We start from the raw sequence: 17148 nt of genomic DNA, 5'->3' as shown, positions 1-17148 counted from the left end.
CATGAAAAATTAGAGGGAACATTGGTTGTCAATACTTTTTATCTATGGCCGTCATTGTATAAATAATTTTAATTTTGGACATATTTTTCGTGGCATTTTGTCGAGACATAAAAGTAATCTGAGAAAGTACAAACAAATTGCATGTTGAAATGTATTTTAAATCGAATGTCCAGGTTTAGAGCAACCTTTTGTACCCAAACCACCTTGAAACAGCAACCATGCAGGCAAAACGGAAATCCCAGTACTCTAGACGGCCACTAGAGGGAGACAGCGTCCGCTCATCGCTCCGCTGTGTGAAGGCTGTTTTGGTGTCTGCTTTCTTTTCATGCCAATCGGATCGGATCTTGAAGAAAGTAATTGTCCCTTTGCTATGATTTCAGTCGGATAATAATCAATATCCTCCTTGAGGTTGGTCCTGAGTATGTCGTAGCCGCTGTGGGAATATAAAAGATTGAAATTTGTCGAGAACGCGCAGCTTATCTGTGACTTTGCTAGCTACTTCAATGCTAAGCTAACTCGTAGGATAGAGTTACTAAGCAGTGGCTTGTGTAGCTAGCTGCTAATTTATTGACTCGGTGTTTTTTTTTGCTATTCAATAATTTGAAACTTTCTTCCAGAATAAATGGTTAATATGCCGCTATGTTGATAAAGTCGGCTACTAGATTAAATAAATTACAATATGCCAAGGATACCAGAACGTACATTGCTAGCGCACTTGCTAACACTAGCAAGGTGAAATGAGAGTGCGACCTGTTAGCAACTCGCTGTTTTTACAGAATAAATAGTCGTAAACATTCAGACTTTCTCTTTCCGACGCAGACGCCTTTTATTCCGAGGACTGGGTTTTAAACACCGGCACCTCGCAGCTGCTGGTCTCTCAACTCCGCAGCCCGACGGAGGAAACGAAACGCCGTAATGTTCAACCCGCACATCCATCATCAGCAGCAGCAGCAGCAGCAATTTCAGCAGCACCTGCGGCAGCTACAGCAACTTTTCCAGCAGCAGCCTCCGCCGCCGCCGCCGCCGCCGCCTCCTCCCCCGCCGCAGGCGGCCCCGGGGCGGCATGTCGCCCATCACCACCACCAGGCACCGCGGTAAGGCCGTCAACTCGACGGCGGGGATTAGGCAGGCCTACCTTTTGCGGTTGCTACATGACAACGCGGATTGATTGCTGTTTAATCACAATTTTACAACCCTCTTAAAAATATGCTTGTGCACTCTGTAGTTGATCTACATGCTGTTTGTTTATTCTTGAATTTTAATGTATTGTAATGTTATCTTTGATAACATATTGATTTAGTTGATGTGAGGTTGTGGACCTTTTTTAATTCCAGAAATCCTGTTAGCACACTAAAGTCCCAACCTGCAGGTTTAGCTTTTGTCTCTGTTTGCTGCCCAGAGCCATGCCCGGTCCCCCCCAGTCGGCCCCTCCTCCCAGGATGGTCAACTTGTGCCAGGCATCCCAGACCACCATCATCGCCCCCAATCCCATGCTGCAGGGGGCCCTGCTGATGCAGCAGATGCAGGGTACAGTTTGGCTTGCGGTGTAAAGACAATTTAAAAAAACATCTAAATAATATTGTCCGCCATATATGCTTCCACGCCCGTCATGCTTTGCTTCCACCCAGGCAACATGCGGAGCTTTGGGATGGGTGGACAGCAGCAGTTCCGCCAGTTCTTCGCAGCTTCGGCAAGGTCGTCTCTGCTCGGGCCCGTTCCCATGGGGATGGCCATGAAGCCCCCCATCATGGGTTTCCCGGCCGCCCGACCGTTCCACCCGCATGCTCGCTACTACAATAACGCCCCCACCACGACAGCCTTCCCCTCCATCACCAACACAGTAATGACGACAGCATCTTAATCAAGACCATAATCACTTGGCTATCGAGCTTTTATCTCGTTTCTGGCATCCAAGCTGATCGAGTTATGAAATAATTGTTCTGATTAAACAGAAATCATTGTTTGTGTGCAAGTAGATGGAACGGTGAAATACATTTTGACATTTATTCTGCTAAGTACCACATCTCACATAAACATAGCCTTTCCTACCTCGGAGCAAATAAAGATCAGGGCTCTTTAGCTTCTACTTAGAACTTGAAATCCTTTTTCTTTTTCTTTCTTCTTTTAATGAAGGAAGCGGCAGCTCGCCAGCCAGACAGGAAGAGGGACAGCGAGCAGATGGCGACAGCGAGCACAGACGATCAACCGGCTGCTGGCAGCACCAGTGAAGCCACGGAAAGCATTGAAACAGGTAGAGCTTCGGTCCTAACGGCACTGAAACGTGCTAAAAGTCTGAGGTGGGGGAATTAAGTAGAGCACATTACATGTGATACGACATCCGGCTCGTCAAAGACACAATTTAAGTGGGACTTTTAAAGTTGAATATTTGTTTCTTTGAACTCGAAGGTTCCACAGAGAAGCCGGGAGGAGTGGATGAAACCGCCCAACCCACCGAGGAGCAACTTGAAGAACCTGCAATGAAGAAACAGAGAACAGAGGGGTAGGCAGACGATGTAGGGCAGCTAACGGAACCAACAGTTTGTCATTGATTAATTTAGCTAATGATGATTAATTCGATTAATTTATTAATTAGAGTAGCATTAATGTCGCGAAGGCAAACGCCGAGGTCTCGTAGGAGTTTATGGGCAGAGCGAAGAAGGTGAAGAGAAACGGAGGCCTTCTTTGTAGCGCTGAGCTTTTTGTAAAACCCCAAAAATTTGTGTTTTACTTTAAATCGTTTTTTATGAATTAGGAGAAAATAAGAGTGTAAATCGTCTTATAGCTTTGCTTTGATCTCTAACCCGTACGTTCCTCCCTCTTTGACTCTTCTTGCTGATCTCTCAGGTCAGAGGAGGTCAAGGAACAGCCTGTTGTCGGGACCGTCGCCGTCACAGTTGAGGAAGTTCTTTCTTCAGAGTGTAACTTGGACACAGACAACAGCCAGCCTGACGGTAACACCAGCAGGAATGTAGAGAGAATAATTCAGGTGTGAATGTCTCGGTTCATCCGAATGTTCTTGTCTTTTCTCAGACTGCATCCTCCTGGAGGAAGGAGGCTCCACCGGGGGGTCAGATGTCGTTGAGGCGCCGGAGGAGGGCGGAGCTTCTGAGGTGAATGCAGACTTTAATTGTGATGATTAAATGGAGCAAATTAGCACGATTTGATAAAACCCTCGACACCGGGTTCACTTCTGGCTTGGCCGCCTCCTCTCTGCAGGTGCACGAGTGTTCTCCAGCCCCGTCTCCAGGTGGCGCCCTGAGTGAAGACGAGCAGCAGGTTCATCTACCCCCGGAGGGCAAAGATTCTCCTGGGGCTTCGCCAGACGACCAGGAGGAAGGCGAGGAGGGTGGAGCGGAGGCTGGAAACAAGTTTTACTGCTACCTCTGCAGCATCACTTGTCACAACCAGCAAGTAGGTTGATCTGCACCAGGGGTCACCAGGGGTCGGTGACCTTTTTCACGACGCCAGCCAATATACAGTATGCCAGCCATGACACGCCGACCCCAGATCTGTGCACAGAGGCCACAGTGGGAAGAAAGGGGATTTTTTTTTTTTTTTATCTTATCTTTTTGTTTTCTCTTTTTGTGCAGAACTTCAAGAGTCACATGAACAGCGTTTCCCACCAGCAGCGAATGATGGAGATTCAGCACATGAGCAACGCCTGCCTGGTTACGCTGCTTCCACGAATGCAGGAATCTCTAATGGGAGCGAGCAAAGACGGGTCCGTTTAACACACACAAACACACATTTAGCTTCTTATACCTTCACTCCAAAGAGATTATTTTCAAGCTTTTCTTTTCTCTCTCTGCAGAGAGAAGAAGTACGACTCAAAGCACTGGTGCGCCACATGCCACGCCCACTTCACCAGCAGCGTCACGATCCACCGGCGCACAGAGGAGCATAAAGTAATTTCCCCTCTCAAAGCGTTTCTCGTTGCTTTGAATATAATCGCTCAGTCTGCCCCCCCCCCCCCCCACCCCCCCTCAGCTTGCCAGTAGAAAGGCCATCTCCTCCTGCACAGTCTGCAAGAAACACTTCAGGACATCCCAGATCTTCGTGGAACACTTGCAGTCTCTGGAGCACAGGCAAAAAGTGGAAAAGGTACCTGTTTCATATTCATAATTTAGAACCAATAAACGATTGTTTTCCAACAAATTTAGGTTGAAATTCTTCCCGCTGTTCTCCAGCTGCAGGGAGGGGAGGGCTGCGAGGTCTTGGGCAACCTGGCATCGATGGACGTCGATGGGTTTTCCATGGAAGAGGCAGAGGAGGGAGAGGAAATGCAGCTTGGTGACGGAGAGCAAGTCTTTTCAGAGAAACGGGTGATTTGAAAATCCGTCCAATGGGATTATCTACAATATTAACATTTGACATTTAACAAAAATGTTTGTGTGTCCTGCTGCAGGATAGCTCCTCCTCCTCCTTTAAAGAAGTGACTCTCAAAGAGATGACTTGTGATGAGCATTACGACGCCGACACGGTCTACGGTGAGACCACCGACTCCTGAAAAGATTCACCAACATCAGCCCTTGTTCCTGAATAACGCTTTGTTCTCGTGCTTCTTTTCTACACAGGCTCCAGTTTTTTTGTTCCAGTTGCAGGTTTTATCTGCAGACTCTGCCACAAGTTTTACCACTTTGAATCATCGGCCCTGCACGCCCACTGCAAATCATTGAAGCACTTTGAGAAGCTCAAGGTTGGTTTCAGATGCTCTTACAGCCCCCCCCCCCCCCATGTCTAAAACTCCAAACAGTGTTGCAGTTAGCGTGTCACATGCATTATTGGTATTCTCGGTTGCCTGCATGTCGCGTTTAAGTTGCACTCCTCCTTTGTTCTCAGTATTTCTTTCACTCTCTTTTCTCAGAAATACAGAGAAACGCTGAGTCAAAAGGACGAAGCTGCCGCATCATCTGGAGAATCTTTAGGAGCTGCAAACAGCGTTAAGCCTGGAACAGACGCCACCGCCCAGCATCTGGATGAAAGTCCCCTTTGTGATGATGCTGGGTTGGAGGCAAACGTGAACTCCATGCAGCCTTTGTTGGCGCTCAAGCAGACAGAAAACCAACGACTGGAAGAACCAGCAGAGCCCGGCCAAACCTCGCAGGACTTTACCAGCGGCCGCGGCGGGGAAGAGGCCGCCTCCCAGACTTCCGTAGTTCAAGGCGGGCCGACCGAGTGTCCTGCTGGCAGCAGAGAGCTCCCGGAGCCGGGAGAAACTGCCGTGGACGCGAACGAAGGGGGCGGCGAGGAGCAGGATGCCGTCCCAGGAAAGGGGAAGGCAAAAAGCACGCCCAAACGCAGGTCAGGGAGGGCCGCAAACAGACGCTGAGTCAGAGACGAGGAACTAGAGGAAACCTGAGGACGGCGGCGCTCTCGTGAAACGGAGAACAGGAAGTCACCGGCGCCGTCTGTGTCCTCCCCGCTGTAACATCAGACCCCATTAGAAGAATGAATGCTGGGAAATCATCGTGGAGCGTGACATCTCATGATAAGTGTTCCCCCGGGGTGGAAAATTAACATCAAGGAAATCTGAGTAGAAGTCATTGATTAGAAGTTGAAGATTTAGCTCCCAGTGAGGGAATGATAGATCAATGAAATCAGTGTGATCAAATATCTCATGTACGTCACCTGAATTAGTATGACAACCATGTAGTAGTTGATGCGATGCGTCCCCAGATTAATCTAAAAAACACTCGGGTTATAAAGTGGACGTGTGGATCTGAGTGGAAAGTTTGGAAATCATTATTTTCCTGTAGCAACAATTATCTTCAACTGTACTCTGAGCTAATGATTAATTAATTAATATGTCAAAATAAGTGAAACCGGTTAACATAAAACCTGGTTAACAAACCACTTTTATAGTTTTTAATAAGTATTTAGCAGCACAGAAGAAAAAGGGATCTTCTCACCGGTTTCATTTCCCCCCTCGCGTCTCTAACAAAATTCCATCTGTTGATACTGGACAGATCTCTACTCGGTTAATTTCCCACCTTGCTCTCTGGATCGGAAGGTTGTCTGCTTTAGCGTTTGCAATCTGTTTGTTGTTTTTTTTTTAGCTCTTTCTGGTGAATGAATGTTCACATGCAGCAGGATGAAATGTAGAATGTAGCCAAATGAAGTGTTTGAGCAGGCGAGACGGCTTCTGTTTAATAAACTGTCAAATTGGTACTTCAGCTTCGTCGTGCCGGATCTTGAAACGACCGTAGACGATTGGGACGAGTTAATTTAGAAGCTATGGCCTCTCTGCATCACGTTACCGGGCAACATCGGGCACTAGTTTTAAAATCTGAAAGCTTTTTAGTGAAGGCAGGTACATTCTACTTGAAGGCTGATGGCAGAGATGAGCGCATGGAAGAAAATGTCTATTTGATAAAACAAATCTTTGCAACCGATTTAAGCACAAGTACAACAAATGGAGGCCAGTTCATTCAGATGTATAACTTTAAACTGGTTCCATCAGAGCGTAATCAAGGATGCATCCCTTCCGTTCTCTGGAAACCTTTCATCGTAAATATCTGATGGTATTTTAAACCACAAGACTGAGACCGACTGATTCTCGTTGCAACCGGTCGTCTGAAGGAACGAGACATCTTTGGCAACTGCTTTTTCAATCTGAAAAGGAATAGGGCAGAAGAGAAAAGGTTGTAAAAGGATTTCAAACAAAGCTGTAGGTCTCTTCTTGTATTTTTATTCAGCTGCTGACCAGTTGATACGAACAGCCAGGTGATGTTTTCTAACTGCTGGATATTTGTTGTTTGTTGTGTGTGTGGGGGGGGGGGGGGGGCTCATTTTAATTTATATTAATTTGTATTAAAATGTCTGAAAAATTCCCATCCTTGGTTGACATTTCTATTTTTTTGACAGCACTTAACGGGAAAACCCTTTTCAGGCCGTCTCACTTATCTCATGCACTTTGATGAGCACGTATGGGACGAGCACAGATCAAACAGAAAACACGAGCAGACTTCTGGAATGTTGCATATTTTTACACACGTCCGGCGATCGTTCTTCTCGTAGTGTCGATCATGCAAACCGAGCGACGGCCTTTTAAACATCCTCAAATACAGCATCACTCCGGGTTTCAGCGTATCTGACAGGCGACTGTGATTGTAGGTTAACAGATAAATACTTTTCTCTAGTTCTGGAGCAGACTGAACAGAGACTAGAGTTTATTTTAATGATAGAAGAAAAGCAAAATACCAACTTTAAATATACATCTGAGGGTGGGGTGTAAATTAATAAGGACTCAAATCGGAGCCGCTGGTTCAACAAGAGGTTGGAAGATCCTATCCCTGCATTCTGATCCAACTCATCTACGTCCTCCCCCCACTGTCTTCATTCATTTTGTCCCCCCCCCCCCCCCATCTGCAGGACAGCTCTCCAGGTCCCGCTGCTGGCCGTCCAGATGGGCCCTGAACTCCAGCCGAGCCTGCCGGTTCGACTCCATGAGTTCGTGCAGTTTGCCGTTGAGCGAATCATTCCGTTCCTCCAGGTCGTCGAGATAGGAGTTGATCTGATCGAGCATGGAGTTGATGGCCTGGTACTCTGAGGATGTGGAGCAGAGATATGAACCAATCATAAGGCTGGCTTTTGTTTTTATTATTCGTCCTTTCTATTACCTTCGTGGCCCACATCATCTTCGTCGCTGACGATGCCATCGTCACTCGAGATGTCTGGATCTCCGTTTGGGCCGGACATAGCCCGATTTCGTTACGTTACTTTATTACAAAAAAACAAACCTTTACGTTAACTTTCGTTACTTTGCGTGTCAGCTAAATTAACAACTAAGGCGACGTTTTAAATCCACTTAAATGAGCATGAAATCATTCAAACGTTAGTTATTGAGGAGGAAATTTAGTAAGACCACATCTGCTGTCATCTCGCAGACCTTTGTTTACTAAAACGATGCATTATGGGAAACATGTAGGCGGGGCTTCTTGCGCGAAGATCTTACTAGCATAAATTATTTACAATTGTTCTTAAGGTTGAGAACTTGCCTCCACTTCAACACCGTTAAAAGATGTTTTTTAAACCTTTTTCGTTGTCATCTGTGGTTCAACTTATCCCGACGCAGGTTGTTTCTGAAAATGCGACAGAGTGGGATCTCTTTCTTCCGCTTCCTGACACTCTGACGTCATCAGGCGTTGCCAGCTGGCTTTATCGGCTTCCGGTACCCGATTTCAGATAAATATTTTTTTACATTTGAACTGTTGGATAGCAAGTATAAGAATTTGATCGGGCGAACTTGTCGCATTTAAATCCTTACATTTCATAAATAATGTAACTAATTGATTCAGCTTCATTCTTTCTTACTTTAGCCAGTAGGGGGCGCCATCATATCACGCACCGGCGTCCAAAGCACGTTTTTGTCGTCTACTTCCCTCGTAGCTACCTCGGCAGTCCGAAAACGCGCTACCTTTGGTTATGGATGAATTACCTGCAGACGTCAAAGCGTTTCTTCTTCACCATCCTTCTCTTCAGTTAACAGATGGCAAGAAGGTTAGCGAACAAATTACACTGCGCCGTCCGTTCAACGTGCTGCTAGCCACGATGCTAGTCGAGTATTATGACGTGTTGATCACTTATCGCTGCGTGTTTACGTTGTCGGGTTTCAGATCAAGTGCGCGCTGAACGGCCACGAGCTTCCGTGCAACCTGACCGAGCTGCAGAAGTTCATCAAAGGGAAGACGTACGAGAAACAGCGTGCAAAAGCAGAGTTCGACTACGGCCAGTACGAACCGAACATCGTACCGAGCACAAAACAACCGTAAGAGCGCACCGGCGTCGCTTCCTGCTGTTCGTGAACGCGCCTCCGGGTTCACCGATGCCCTCTCTCCTCCTCTGTTTGTTTCAGGAATCAGCTCTTCTGTAAACTGACCCTGAGGCACCTCAACCAGCAGCCGCACGACGTCCTGAGACACGTGAACGGGAAACGCTTCAAGAAAGCCCTTTCCAGATGTTAGTGCGTCGCTTATCTGCACTTTTGTTTTTCCTGCACGACTCAAAGGGTTGCAAACATGCAACAACTGGTTAAATTCGACTTTACTTGAGTACCGGTAGTTGGTTTCAGGGTCAAACTTTCTTCTGATAATCATCACTTGGAAAGAAACAAAGAATTAAACGCTCATCTGTGGCTTCGTTGTTCTGAAGAACATGATCCTTCCACATCTACGGCACCCGTATTTTTTGTATTTTGCTCTGAGATGTGTTCACAGGCTCTCCGAGATTACAATATCGACAGATACTTATTTTTGAGTTCATCCATTGTTTCAGGTCTTATCATCAGTACCGCCGTTGTACTTTGATCCTTCAGAACTCTGATAGCATTACACAACCTTTCACATGCCTGGCTGTGGAGCCGTGTGGCTTCAAAGCCATTATGTGAGGCCACATTTATTTAATTTTACAATTGGGAATGGGCAGCAAAAGATATTGGAGTAAAATATTCCTGCACTATTGCGTATATTCACATCGCATTCCTTCTTGTATTTCTCTCTGAAATTCCGTAACAGTCTTGATTGAAGCTTAAAAAAAAAAAAAAAAAATCTAAATGATCAAATGCAGATAGAAGTTGTTGGAACATTTTTACACTGTCAACTTGGTTGCCGGACGTACTTTCTCTTTCTGGGATGTAGATGAAGAGTGTATGCAGCAAGGGATTGCGTTTGTTCCGGCCAGACTTGCACAGAAAAAGCCCAAAGTCACCAGAGATGAATTTGACAGAGGGAAGCCCGTAAAACGCAACGGCATATGGGAACCTTCGACCAGTGACGAGGATCACAGAGACTCCGAGGACAGCATGAGTGACCTCTACCCTGGTCAGTACGGGCCGTAACGTCCTTTCCACTTGTGTTATAACCCGACTGTCCGTCATGCAGGTTCAAGGGTGGCGGATTTCATTCCAGACCGCAGCAAACACTGACATTGTCTGACAAAGAGGGACTTTGAAGATTGCTTTCACTTTCGTCACACTTGTGTCACGTGTCCCCCCCCCCCACAGCCGCCATGTTCAGTTTAAAAGACGCAGAGGGTGACAAGAAGGAGGAGGAAAATGACTTCCAAACAGATGATGATGAGGAAATGGAGGTGGATAAGAAGGTGCTGCAAAAACGCAAGAAGGTCTGTAAAACAAATGTGAATAATATTTTTCATGGTGTCTGAATTTCCAGCAGTTGCCGACGATCAGATAATGATCCTTACCCCGAATAGTTCCGCAGCAACGCTTGTCGTTCTTATGTCTTTCAGGCGCAGGGTGTCGGTTTAAAGAAGAAATTCCGAAATAACCACTGGAAGTCGGGGCGTAAGAAACAGGGAAAAGTGCAAAGCAAGAAGTAAAACGTGAAACAGTATGTGTTGCGTGTTCTTATGTCTGCTCATTAGCACTACCAGTTAGTTTTCCTGCTTTTGAAAGCTGTCAGACAGCTTTCATTTGATTTTCTGCGTATTCACAATTCACAATTTCGAAGAGGGATGGTTGACATTTCAAGGCGCATACGATGGCCAGCAGTAAGCGCGTAATAGCGACTGGATAAGCTGCGTCTTCTGGTTTCCAACCAAGAGCGCAAGTGTAAAATACAACTTGGCCAAGATTTGCAAGCATCGTCTGTGGATTTATTTATTTTAATGCATATTTGCATTCAGTACAAATTGGTCAAATTGGGAAGAGAAATTAAGAGACACAAACTGGTTCAAGACATTTACAAAAGAGGGGGTGTCCGTTTCCATAGACATAAAAATAATATAGTAAATGAATAAGAAGCTATATACTGCATGTATATTTATCATGTCATGTAAGAAAGTAGGCAAAGGCACATTGAGGACGATCATAGAGCTGTAGCAGTTATTTACTGTACTTTTTCCAGCGGTTGCTCCCATAAACATTTTCATTATGTGCAATTTATTCAAGTCGATGAATATAAATATGTCTTAATTTTATGCCAATTGGGAGCATAGCACAGATATCTTGTGCTCCTGTATGTCATATTCTGTCTCAATATTTAATAAGCCTTGGGTGCTTTATTACACTATAGACATTTATTTAGTTTTAACTTTGATAATTATGGCTTACAGCTCATGTAAACTAATATATTTCCTACTGTAAAGGAGGGAAAATTGCAAGGAACATTTTAATTTACATGCATCTAGAATGAATAAGTTTACACTTTATGAAATAACCTCCAAAAAAAACATTGCCGTTTGTCACTATTTAAAATTGTTGAGATCCAACTGTACAGCCAGTTCTGAAAAAAAACAAACCAATGGTACATTGTGACCTCCGGAGGGAGGATATGCTAATTGTAGCGAGCAGGCTGGAGGGTGCTGGCGCTGCTAGTAGTGTCTATTTAAAGAGGTGTGGTCGTTTTCGCCCTTTTCTGCCGCCAATCTCCAGGAGAGCGATTTAAAACAAAAGAAGGAGACGAGGATAATGAATGAGAGAGTTCAACTTCCGGGGGGTGTGATAATGTTTACACTTATGTTTTAGTTAAATAAAACGTTTGATGAGTATGAATGACTTTGTCATGTACACGCACACACAATTAATGACTTTTTCCACCCTCTAACGATCCAGACAGATGCATATGCATTATGTTTTTGGGTTATCCTGCTTAACAGAGGGACGGGGCAGACGGAGGGACGGACGCTGGTGCAAAACCGTGTGTTAAAAAGCTGCAGGAAAGGGTGCGACATTTGGGGGGGGGGGGGGGGCATCAATGCGTCTCCCAGCAAACATCAAAGGGAGGTGAGAAGCCAGCATCGCTGGGTAGTGGCTCTGATCCCCCCCCCCCCCCCTGCTCTGATCAGTCAGTATACGTGGCACACAGCGGGTTGCAGTACCATGTAGGGGGCGCTCTGTGTGACGCGTCGTACCGCGTTGCATTGTGGGGCGGGGGCGGCCTTTCTATGCTTCCAGGCGATCGGGAGTTCAAGTAAATATAACGTTTACAGGGGAGGAACGCTACAAGCGCCGCTTGCGATAAATCCCGACACGTAATTTTTTTTTTTTTTTAATTGTGTTGCGTTTAACAATAACTATCGTGATATTCTACAAAAGAAAAACAAATATGGGGCAGGACGATCTCATGAGCACAGCCGAAGACGTGGCAGACCAGGTAAGTTCAGTTTAGCGCGGCGGTGGTTCGTGTTAGCTGCTGTTAGCATGCTAGCCGCTACCTTCTTGGTGTTCCCTCTCTCATTGAGGCGCATTAAACTATTGATTCACGGCTTGCATCGGCTAGCATAAGGGGTCGAGCGCGTTAGCCGATTAGCTTGTTATGCTACGCCTTGAACGATGGTCGATGCATCCTGTCACGTTTCTCCGGATGGATTGGATAGCGGGTCGCGTTGGCGAGTCTCCCTCTGACATATGTTTGACAATATCGACATCTTGTTATGCTAAATGTGTTAGCTTGTCCGTCTTTAGCCACCTGGTTCGATAACTGTCGTGCTAACGGCGTCGCGTACAGCAAGTCGGTGAAGTAATGTGAAACTACTTGCTTTCGGTACCGGATTATTGGCCAACATTCAGCCATATTGCGTTTTTGCCATCTATTCGCTTGTCAATAAATGAGTTTCCCCAAACATGTGTATAAAGCCCAGTGTTTCCCCATCTCTGATTCCACCCCCCCCCCAAAATAATAGCTGGATGTGAACCTCGACTTCAAAAAAACAGCTGCCAATATTAATTCAGAGGAGTTTTCACTTCATCAGTGCGGCCACAGGAAGTGCGTTGATTCAAAGCGGTCAGCGGAGATGTTAAAATCAGCTTTCAGTCCCGCACAGTTTGTTGTTGTCCAGTGGCCTTTCATTGTCGCTAGGGACAACAGGCCATCTCTTTGAAGAAGTGCTGTCACTTCAAACGAGGTATTTGATCTGTTGCTCGTTGTACCGGGTGTAATCTTGGGGCGAACGCGTCAGCGAGCTCCACTTTACTCCACAAAATGGTCTATTGCTGGATCGTCGCAGCAAACGTCGTGCTCGTCCCGATTGGCTCCCTCTCCGGCCATTCCTGTCCCCACGTTGCGGGTCGTAGTGGGCGTTGGTGAGCGCTGATAGGCCCGGTGAGGTCTGACAGTGCTGATGTGGACCCCTGAGGAGGCGGGGCATGAGGCAGATCAATGCTCCTCGTTTCCCTTTCATGGATTCTCTTTGATCGTGGAGAGTAGCAGGCTCGAGTAGCTCGAGCGATAATCCCACGCGCTCGTACGTCCCATACCTGCGTCCCACGACGTTCTCGTTTGTTGGGGTTTTAAAATACTGCAGTGAGAAGAAGAACAGAAAGGAAAAACATACAGTACTACAAAGCGACCTCAACTTTTGGATTTGCATACCCATGCAAAATAAATACTGTGATGGCAGCGTGTGGTTCCTTTGCCTTGCAATGTCGCAGTCAGCAGTCCTGCGTCAAATAACTCGTCTTTTAATTGCACAGCTTGTCACCTCTATTGAAATGACGCAGGTTTATTCTCATCCCTGCAATTGACAGTGTAAATAAGAGTTGGCTTCACGACATGTTGATGTTAGGACTCTTAGTTTGGTTAGTTTATGCCATCGCTGGCTCAGTAATGTTGTTTCTCAGTTTTAATGTCGTTGGCCTTTAACAACGTCTCAGTAAATGCGTCTATCCTTTCTCCTGTCTGTCATTTATCCTCTTCTTCTCACCCCGTTGCTCAGTTTCTGCGGGTAACCAAGCAGTACCTGCCCCACTTGGCGCGTCTGTGTCTCATAAGCACCTTCTTGGAAGACGGCATCCGTATGTGGTTCCAGTGGAACGAGCAGAGAGATTACATAGAGGCTACCTGGAGCTGTGGCTACTTCCTGGCTATGTGCTTTGTGCTGCTTAACCTCATAGGACAGCTGGGTAAGTGAACGGGGAGGGCCGTGCCTGCATGGGTTTTGTAACTCGATGAGTCATCTCAGATTTTATCATTTTAAAAAGTTGCATGTTTTTTTTTTGTTTGTTTTTTAGCTTCAGTGAGAAACACAGTTTTGGTTCAAGCTAAGGAGATGGTTTTTCCATTTAATGCTGGAAAAATGAAATGGAACATTTGAGGCCAAATGCCTTTTTCAGTTAAAAAATAAGTCTGAAGTTGATTCTTAAATCTAGGGCAAATTCTTTTTGGTCTTTTTTTTTTTTTTTTAATCTGTTCAATGAACCTCAGCCCCGTCATGCTTACAGTTGGGAGCAGGTTGTGTCATAAATACGGAGACAGCTCTGTGTTAAAACCAATCCCGCTGATTAGGGAAGTGGAGCGAGACTAACATGAAGAAAGCCGCTCGAAGGTTTGCGCAATATGCTTGTTGAGATATCCAAGGGCAAAGTTACTTTATTTGTTCTGCAGAAAAATGATCGCGTGATTAAGTATTCAAATGATTCCAGGTAACATGGAAAACAATGACCTTCAGCGTTATAAAGAAGAATATTTTTCCTTGTCTTTCCCCTCACAGGCGGTTGCGTCCTCATCCTCAGTAGAAATTTTGTACAGTATGCCTGTTTTGGACTATTTGCCATTATAGCGCTACAGGTCAGCACATTTACATTATAGCTGGATTTTTAATGCGTACAATCAATATGCCTTTGTTTTGTAATCTGGAATGTTTCTTTTCTCCCTCCAGACTGTTGCCTACAGCATTTTATGGGACCTTAAATTTTTGATGAGGTAAGTGCCGCTTGGTGTCGTTTCATACGGCGTTACAGACGTAAACATTTCTGCATTTTCAATCAAATACATTTATATATACGATTTCTGAAATAAAATAAGCAAGTATTGTAATAATTGTTATATTATGCCAGTAAATATTCTAACATCAGTAGAAAGTGAACAGATGCATATAAAAATAGCCTCACTTCACATCACACTCTAAACGCCCCATTCCACGCATTATTTGGCCCGAGTGACTGGGAGGTCTGATGGCATTGTCCAAAAATAACCATCCTCTCCTCCTCCCCCCCCCCCCCCCCAGAAACCTTGCCCTCGGAGGCGGCCTGCTTCTGCTGCTGGCCGAGTCCCGTTCGGAAGGAAAGAGCATGTTTGCCGGCGTCCCCTCCATGGGAGAGAGTTCGCCGAAGCAGTACATGCAGCTGGGCGGTCGAGTTCTGCTGGTACTCATGTTCATGACCCTGCTGCACTTTGACTCCAACTTCTTCTCTGTGAGTGCAAGCCCCGTCTGACACGGAAGGACGATTCACCGTTGCAGAAATAATTCTGCTCGCCTTCATTCTTACAGATTCTGACCCGAATCCAATTCGAATTCCTTTTAGACTCAGAGGAATATTCTAATAATAATTTGTAAGCTTACACCTCATGTCTGTACACAGTATCTGAAGTTGTAGGCAGCTGCCCTGGAAGCATCCTTCATGGTGTTTATGAATTGGAATTTGTAACCTTACGACAGAGTTTGTAAAACGCTGTCCTGTCTCAACGGTGCAATTCCAAATGTATGTTTTTGCAAAAATGTCTTTTCAGGGTAGCCCGACGGTATTTACCACATGCTGTGAACGTGAAATCTTGAATGACTCGAGCAACGTGCATTCTTTCCCAGATCTTGCAGAACATGGTCGGGACCGCCCTCATCATCCTGGTGGCCATCGGCTTTAAAACCAAGCTCGCGGCGTTGACCCTTGTCATGTGGCTGCTGGCCATCAACGTCTACTTCAACGCTTTCTGGACCATTCCCGGTTACAAGCCCATGCACGACTTCCTCAAATACGACTTCTTCCAGACCACCTCTGTTATCGGCGGTCTTCTGTTGGTGGTGGCACTCGGACCGGGCGGCGTGTCAATGGACGAGAAGAAGAAAGAGTGGTAGACAAAGGAGTGGGGCGAGGAAAAGAGGTTTGCACAGAACCACAGGCGGAATTCACCCAACAACCCAGGGACACGAAGACCCTCCCCTCCTTCCGTTCCTCCCACCAGGACGCACTTTTTTTTTTTTTTTTTTTTTTTGTATTTGGCCAAATCCACAGACACCTCGCTACGGACATTTTTTTGTTTTGTTTTAAGTTAAACATCTATCATATCGGATTTCTTTCCAGCCAGTTTCTAATGTCATCTTCTTCTATGACAACAAAACGAAAATAATGGCAAAATATTGAAAGTGCGGGGGAAACAGCCGTTAGATAAATGCATGACAAGGTGTATTTGTTCTGTGTACATGAGGATTGGAAATAATTGTATTACGTAGGTGTAACTAGATTAACATTCAAATATACATAAATAAAACGGGCAGTTTGAGTTTCTCCCCACTTTGGAGGCGGATTTTGGCTTGTCACCACATCAAACCTGGGAACCTGGGTTTGATGTGACGCCACCTTCAAGTCATCTCTACGCCTTCCTATCAGACGAATCGTGTTCATGAGTCCAAGCCGGGGAGGGGGGGGGGGGCTCTATGTACAATACAAAGTGGGAGAATGCAAAATTGCTTGATTGAAAATGTCAACACGGTTATTAGCTCCAGAATGTCTTCATTGGACACTTTGTACTTTACATCTGTGACAATTGCCTACATTAATTGACTGTATGTGATCGAGGATAATAGGCAAGGTGGGGGGGGGTCAACGGTTGTGTATCACCAAATTCTGCTCTCCAGGAAAGCAAAGAGGACTTAGCAGAGTCGGTAGCCACCTGGACTTTCTCTTTGCTTTGTGTTTTGTTTTTTTTGCCCTGTGTAAGAAATAATAAAATAAAAAAAGTTCAGTGTATTGATTTTCAGAAGTTTATATTGTATTTTTGGTCATTTGTTTGTTTTTGATTTTGGAAAATCATGGAGAATAAATAAAAATTCTGAAACATGAAGTCAATGCCTCAGTCAAGGTTTTTAGCTGGGCAGGTGTTTTCCAGGCACATTCCACCAGGAGGAGGCCTGGGGGGGGGGGGGGGGGAAGACCTCGGAATCCCCTCCGGAAGAGCGAGAGGGACGCCTGGGCATCCCTGCTCAGGCCGTTTACTCCGAGACCCAACCCAAGATGAGCGGGAGAAGATGGGTGGACGTTCCTAGCGGTTGAAGGTCTGTAATGGATGATCACAAAGAATCTGCCAGCGAAGCAAACTATTGAGTGCGAGCATGCAGTATAGTGAGAAATGAAAAAGTTGTGCATGCGATCTTTGAAAAACGAATTACACCGGTTTTATAGTCAGTTACCGGACGTGT

The 17148-nt window shown here is 45.6% G+C and overlaps 4 protein-coding genes across 4 annotated transcripts; 3 read left to right on the top strand and 1 right to left on the bottom strand.

Annotated features, from left to right (window-relative positions):
- Nucleotides 1-915: 915 nt before the first annotated feature.
- On the top strand, nucleotides 916-6166 carry ciz1a (cdkn1a interacting zinc finger protein 1a). The gene is made up of 15 exons (XM_068752797.1): nucleotides 916-1094; nucleotides 1400-1527; nucleotides 1629-1840; nucleotides 2134-2251; nucleotides 2416-2500; nucleotides 2845-2951; nucleotides 3031-3110; nucleotides 3217-3411; nucleotides 3591-3721; nucleotides 3812-3905; nucleotides 3988-4101; nucleotides 4188-4322; nucleotides 4406-4487; nucleotides 4575-4696; nucleotides 4865-6166. Exons 1-15 carry the CDS (start codon nucleotides 916-918, stop codon nucleotides 5327-5329), a joined length of 2247 nt encoding a protein of 748 aa, XP_068608898.1. The 3' UTR covers nucleotides 5330-6166.
- Nucleotides 6167-7339: 1173 nt separating this feature from the next.
- Nucleotides 7340-8136, bottom strand: bbln (bublin coiled coil protein). The gene is made up of 3 exons (XM_068753176.1): nucleotides 7998-8136; nucleotides 7620-7718; nucleotides 7340-7545 (listed from the first exon to the last, which is right to left on the bottom strand). The coding sequence occupies exons 2-3, from the start codon at nucleotides 7696-7698 to the stop codon at nucleotides 7340-7342; spliced, it is 285 nt and encodes a 94-aa protein (XP_068609277.1). The 5' UTR covers nucleotides 7699-7718; nucleotides 7998-8136.
- Nucleotides 8137-8364: 228 nt separating this feature from the next.
- Nucleotides 8365-11454, top strand: surf2 (surfeit 2). The gene is made up of 6 exons (XM_068752982.1): nucleotides 8365-8499; nucleotides 8616-8767; nucleotides 8855-8958; nucleotides 9636-9818; nucleotides 10001-10119; nucleotides 10246-11454. The coding sequence occupies exons 1-6, from the start codon at nucleotides 8425-8427 to the stop codon at nucleotides 10333-10335; spliced, it is 723 nt and encodes a 240-aa protein (XP_068609083.1). The 5' UTR covers nucleotides 8365-8424; the 3' UTR covers nucleotides 10336-11454.
- Nucleotides 11455-11988: 534 nt separating this feature from the next.
- On the top strand, nucleotides 11989-16793 carry surf4 (surfeit 4). Its single transcript, XM_068752856.1, has 6 exons — nucleotides 11989-12110; nucleotides 13672-13858; nucleotides 14446-14522; nucleotides 14614-14657; nucleotides 14962-15148; nucleotides 15541-16793. The coding sequence occupies exons 1-6, from the start codon at nucleotides 12063-12065 to the stop codon at nucleotides 15805-15807; spliced, it is 810 nt and encodes a 269-aa protein (XP_068608957.1). The 5' UTR covers nucleotides 11989-12062; the 3' UTR covers nucleotides 15808-16793.
- Nucleotides 16794-17148: the final 355 nt, after the last annotated feature.

Source organism: Brachionichthys hirsutus, chromosome 19 (assembly GCF_040956055.1).
Source record: "Brachionichthys hirsutus isolate HB-005 chromosome 19, CSIRO-AGI_Bhir_v1, whole genome shotgun sequence".
NCBI classification, from domain to species: Eukaryota; Metazoa; Chordata; class Actinopteri; order Lophiiformes; family Brachionichthyidae; genus Brachionichthys; species Brachionichthys hirsutus.
Note: the sequence above shows the minus strand (reverse complement) of the source record. Positions and strands in the feature narration are given on the sequence as shown.

What these genes read in the sequence shown, in the direction of transcription:
- surf2 (XM_068752982.1), top strand. Translation starts at nt 8,425, where the DNA reads ATGGATGAATTACCTGCAGACGTCAAAGCGTTTCTTCTTCACCATCCT. An exon ending in AGTTAACAGATGGCAAGAAG is followed by an intron (nt 8,500 to 8,615) that starts GTTAGCGAACAA and finishes GTCGGGTTTCAG; the next exon opens with ATCAAGTGCGCGCTGAACGG. An exon ending in TGCTGCAAAAACGCAAGAAG is followed by an intron (nt 10,120 to 10,245) that starts GTCTGTAAAACA and finishes TATGTCTTTCAG; the next exon opens with GCGCAGGGTGTCGGTTTAAA.
- surf4 (XM_068752856.1), top strand. Translation starts at nt 12,063, where the DNA reads ATGGGGCAGGACGATCTCATGAGCACAGCCGAAGACGTGGCAGACCAG. An exon ending in CCGAAGACGTGGCAGACCAG is followed by an intron (nt 12,111 to 13,671) that starts GTAAGTTCAGTT and finishes CCCGTTGCTCAG; the next exon opens with TTTCTGCGGGTAACCAAGCA. An exon ending in TTGACTCCAACTTCTTCTCT is followed by an intron (nt 15,149 to 15,540) that starts GTGAGTGCAAGC and finishes ATTCTTTCCCAG; the next exon opens with ATCTTGCAGAACATGGTCGG.
- bbln (XM_068753176.1), bottom strand. Translation starts at nt 7,698, where the DNA reads ATGTCCGGCCCAAACGGAGATCCAGACATCTCGAGTGACGATGGCATC. An exon ending in AGATGATGTGGGCCACGAAG is followed by an intron (nt 7,546 to 7,619) that starts GTAATAGAAAGG and finishes CCACATCCTCAG; the next exon opens with AGTACCAGGCCATCAACTCC.
- ciz1a (XM_068752797.1), top strand. Translation starts at nt 916, where the DNA reads ATGTTCAACCCGCACATCCATCATCAGCAGCAGCAGCAGCAGCAATTT. An exon ending in CACGGAAAGCATTGAAACAG is followed by an intron (nt 2,252 to 2,415) that starts GTAGAGCTTCGG and finishes AAGGTTCCACAG; the next exon opens with AGAAGCCGGGAGGAGTGGAT. An exon ending in AAGTCTTTTCAGAGAAACGG is followed by an intron (nt 4,323 to 4,405) that starts GTGATTTGAAAA and finishes GTCCTGCTGCAG; the next exon opens with GATAGCTCCTCCTCCTCCTT.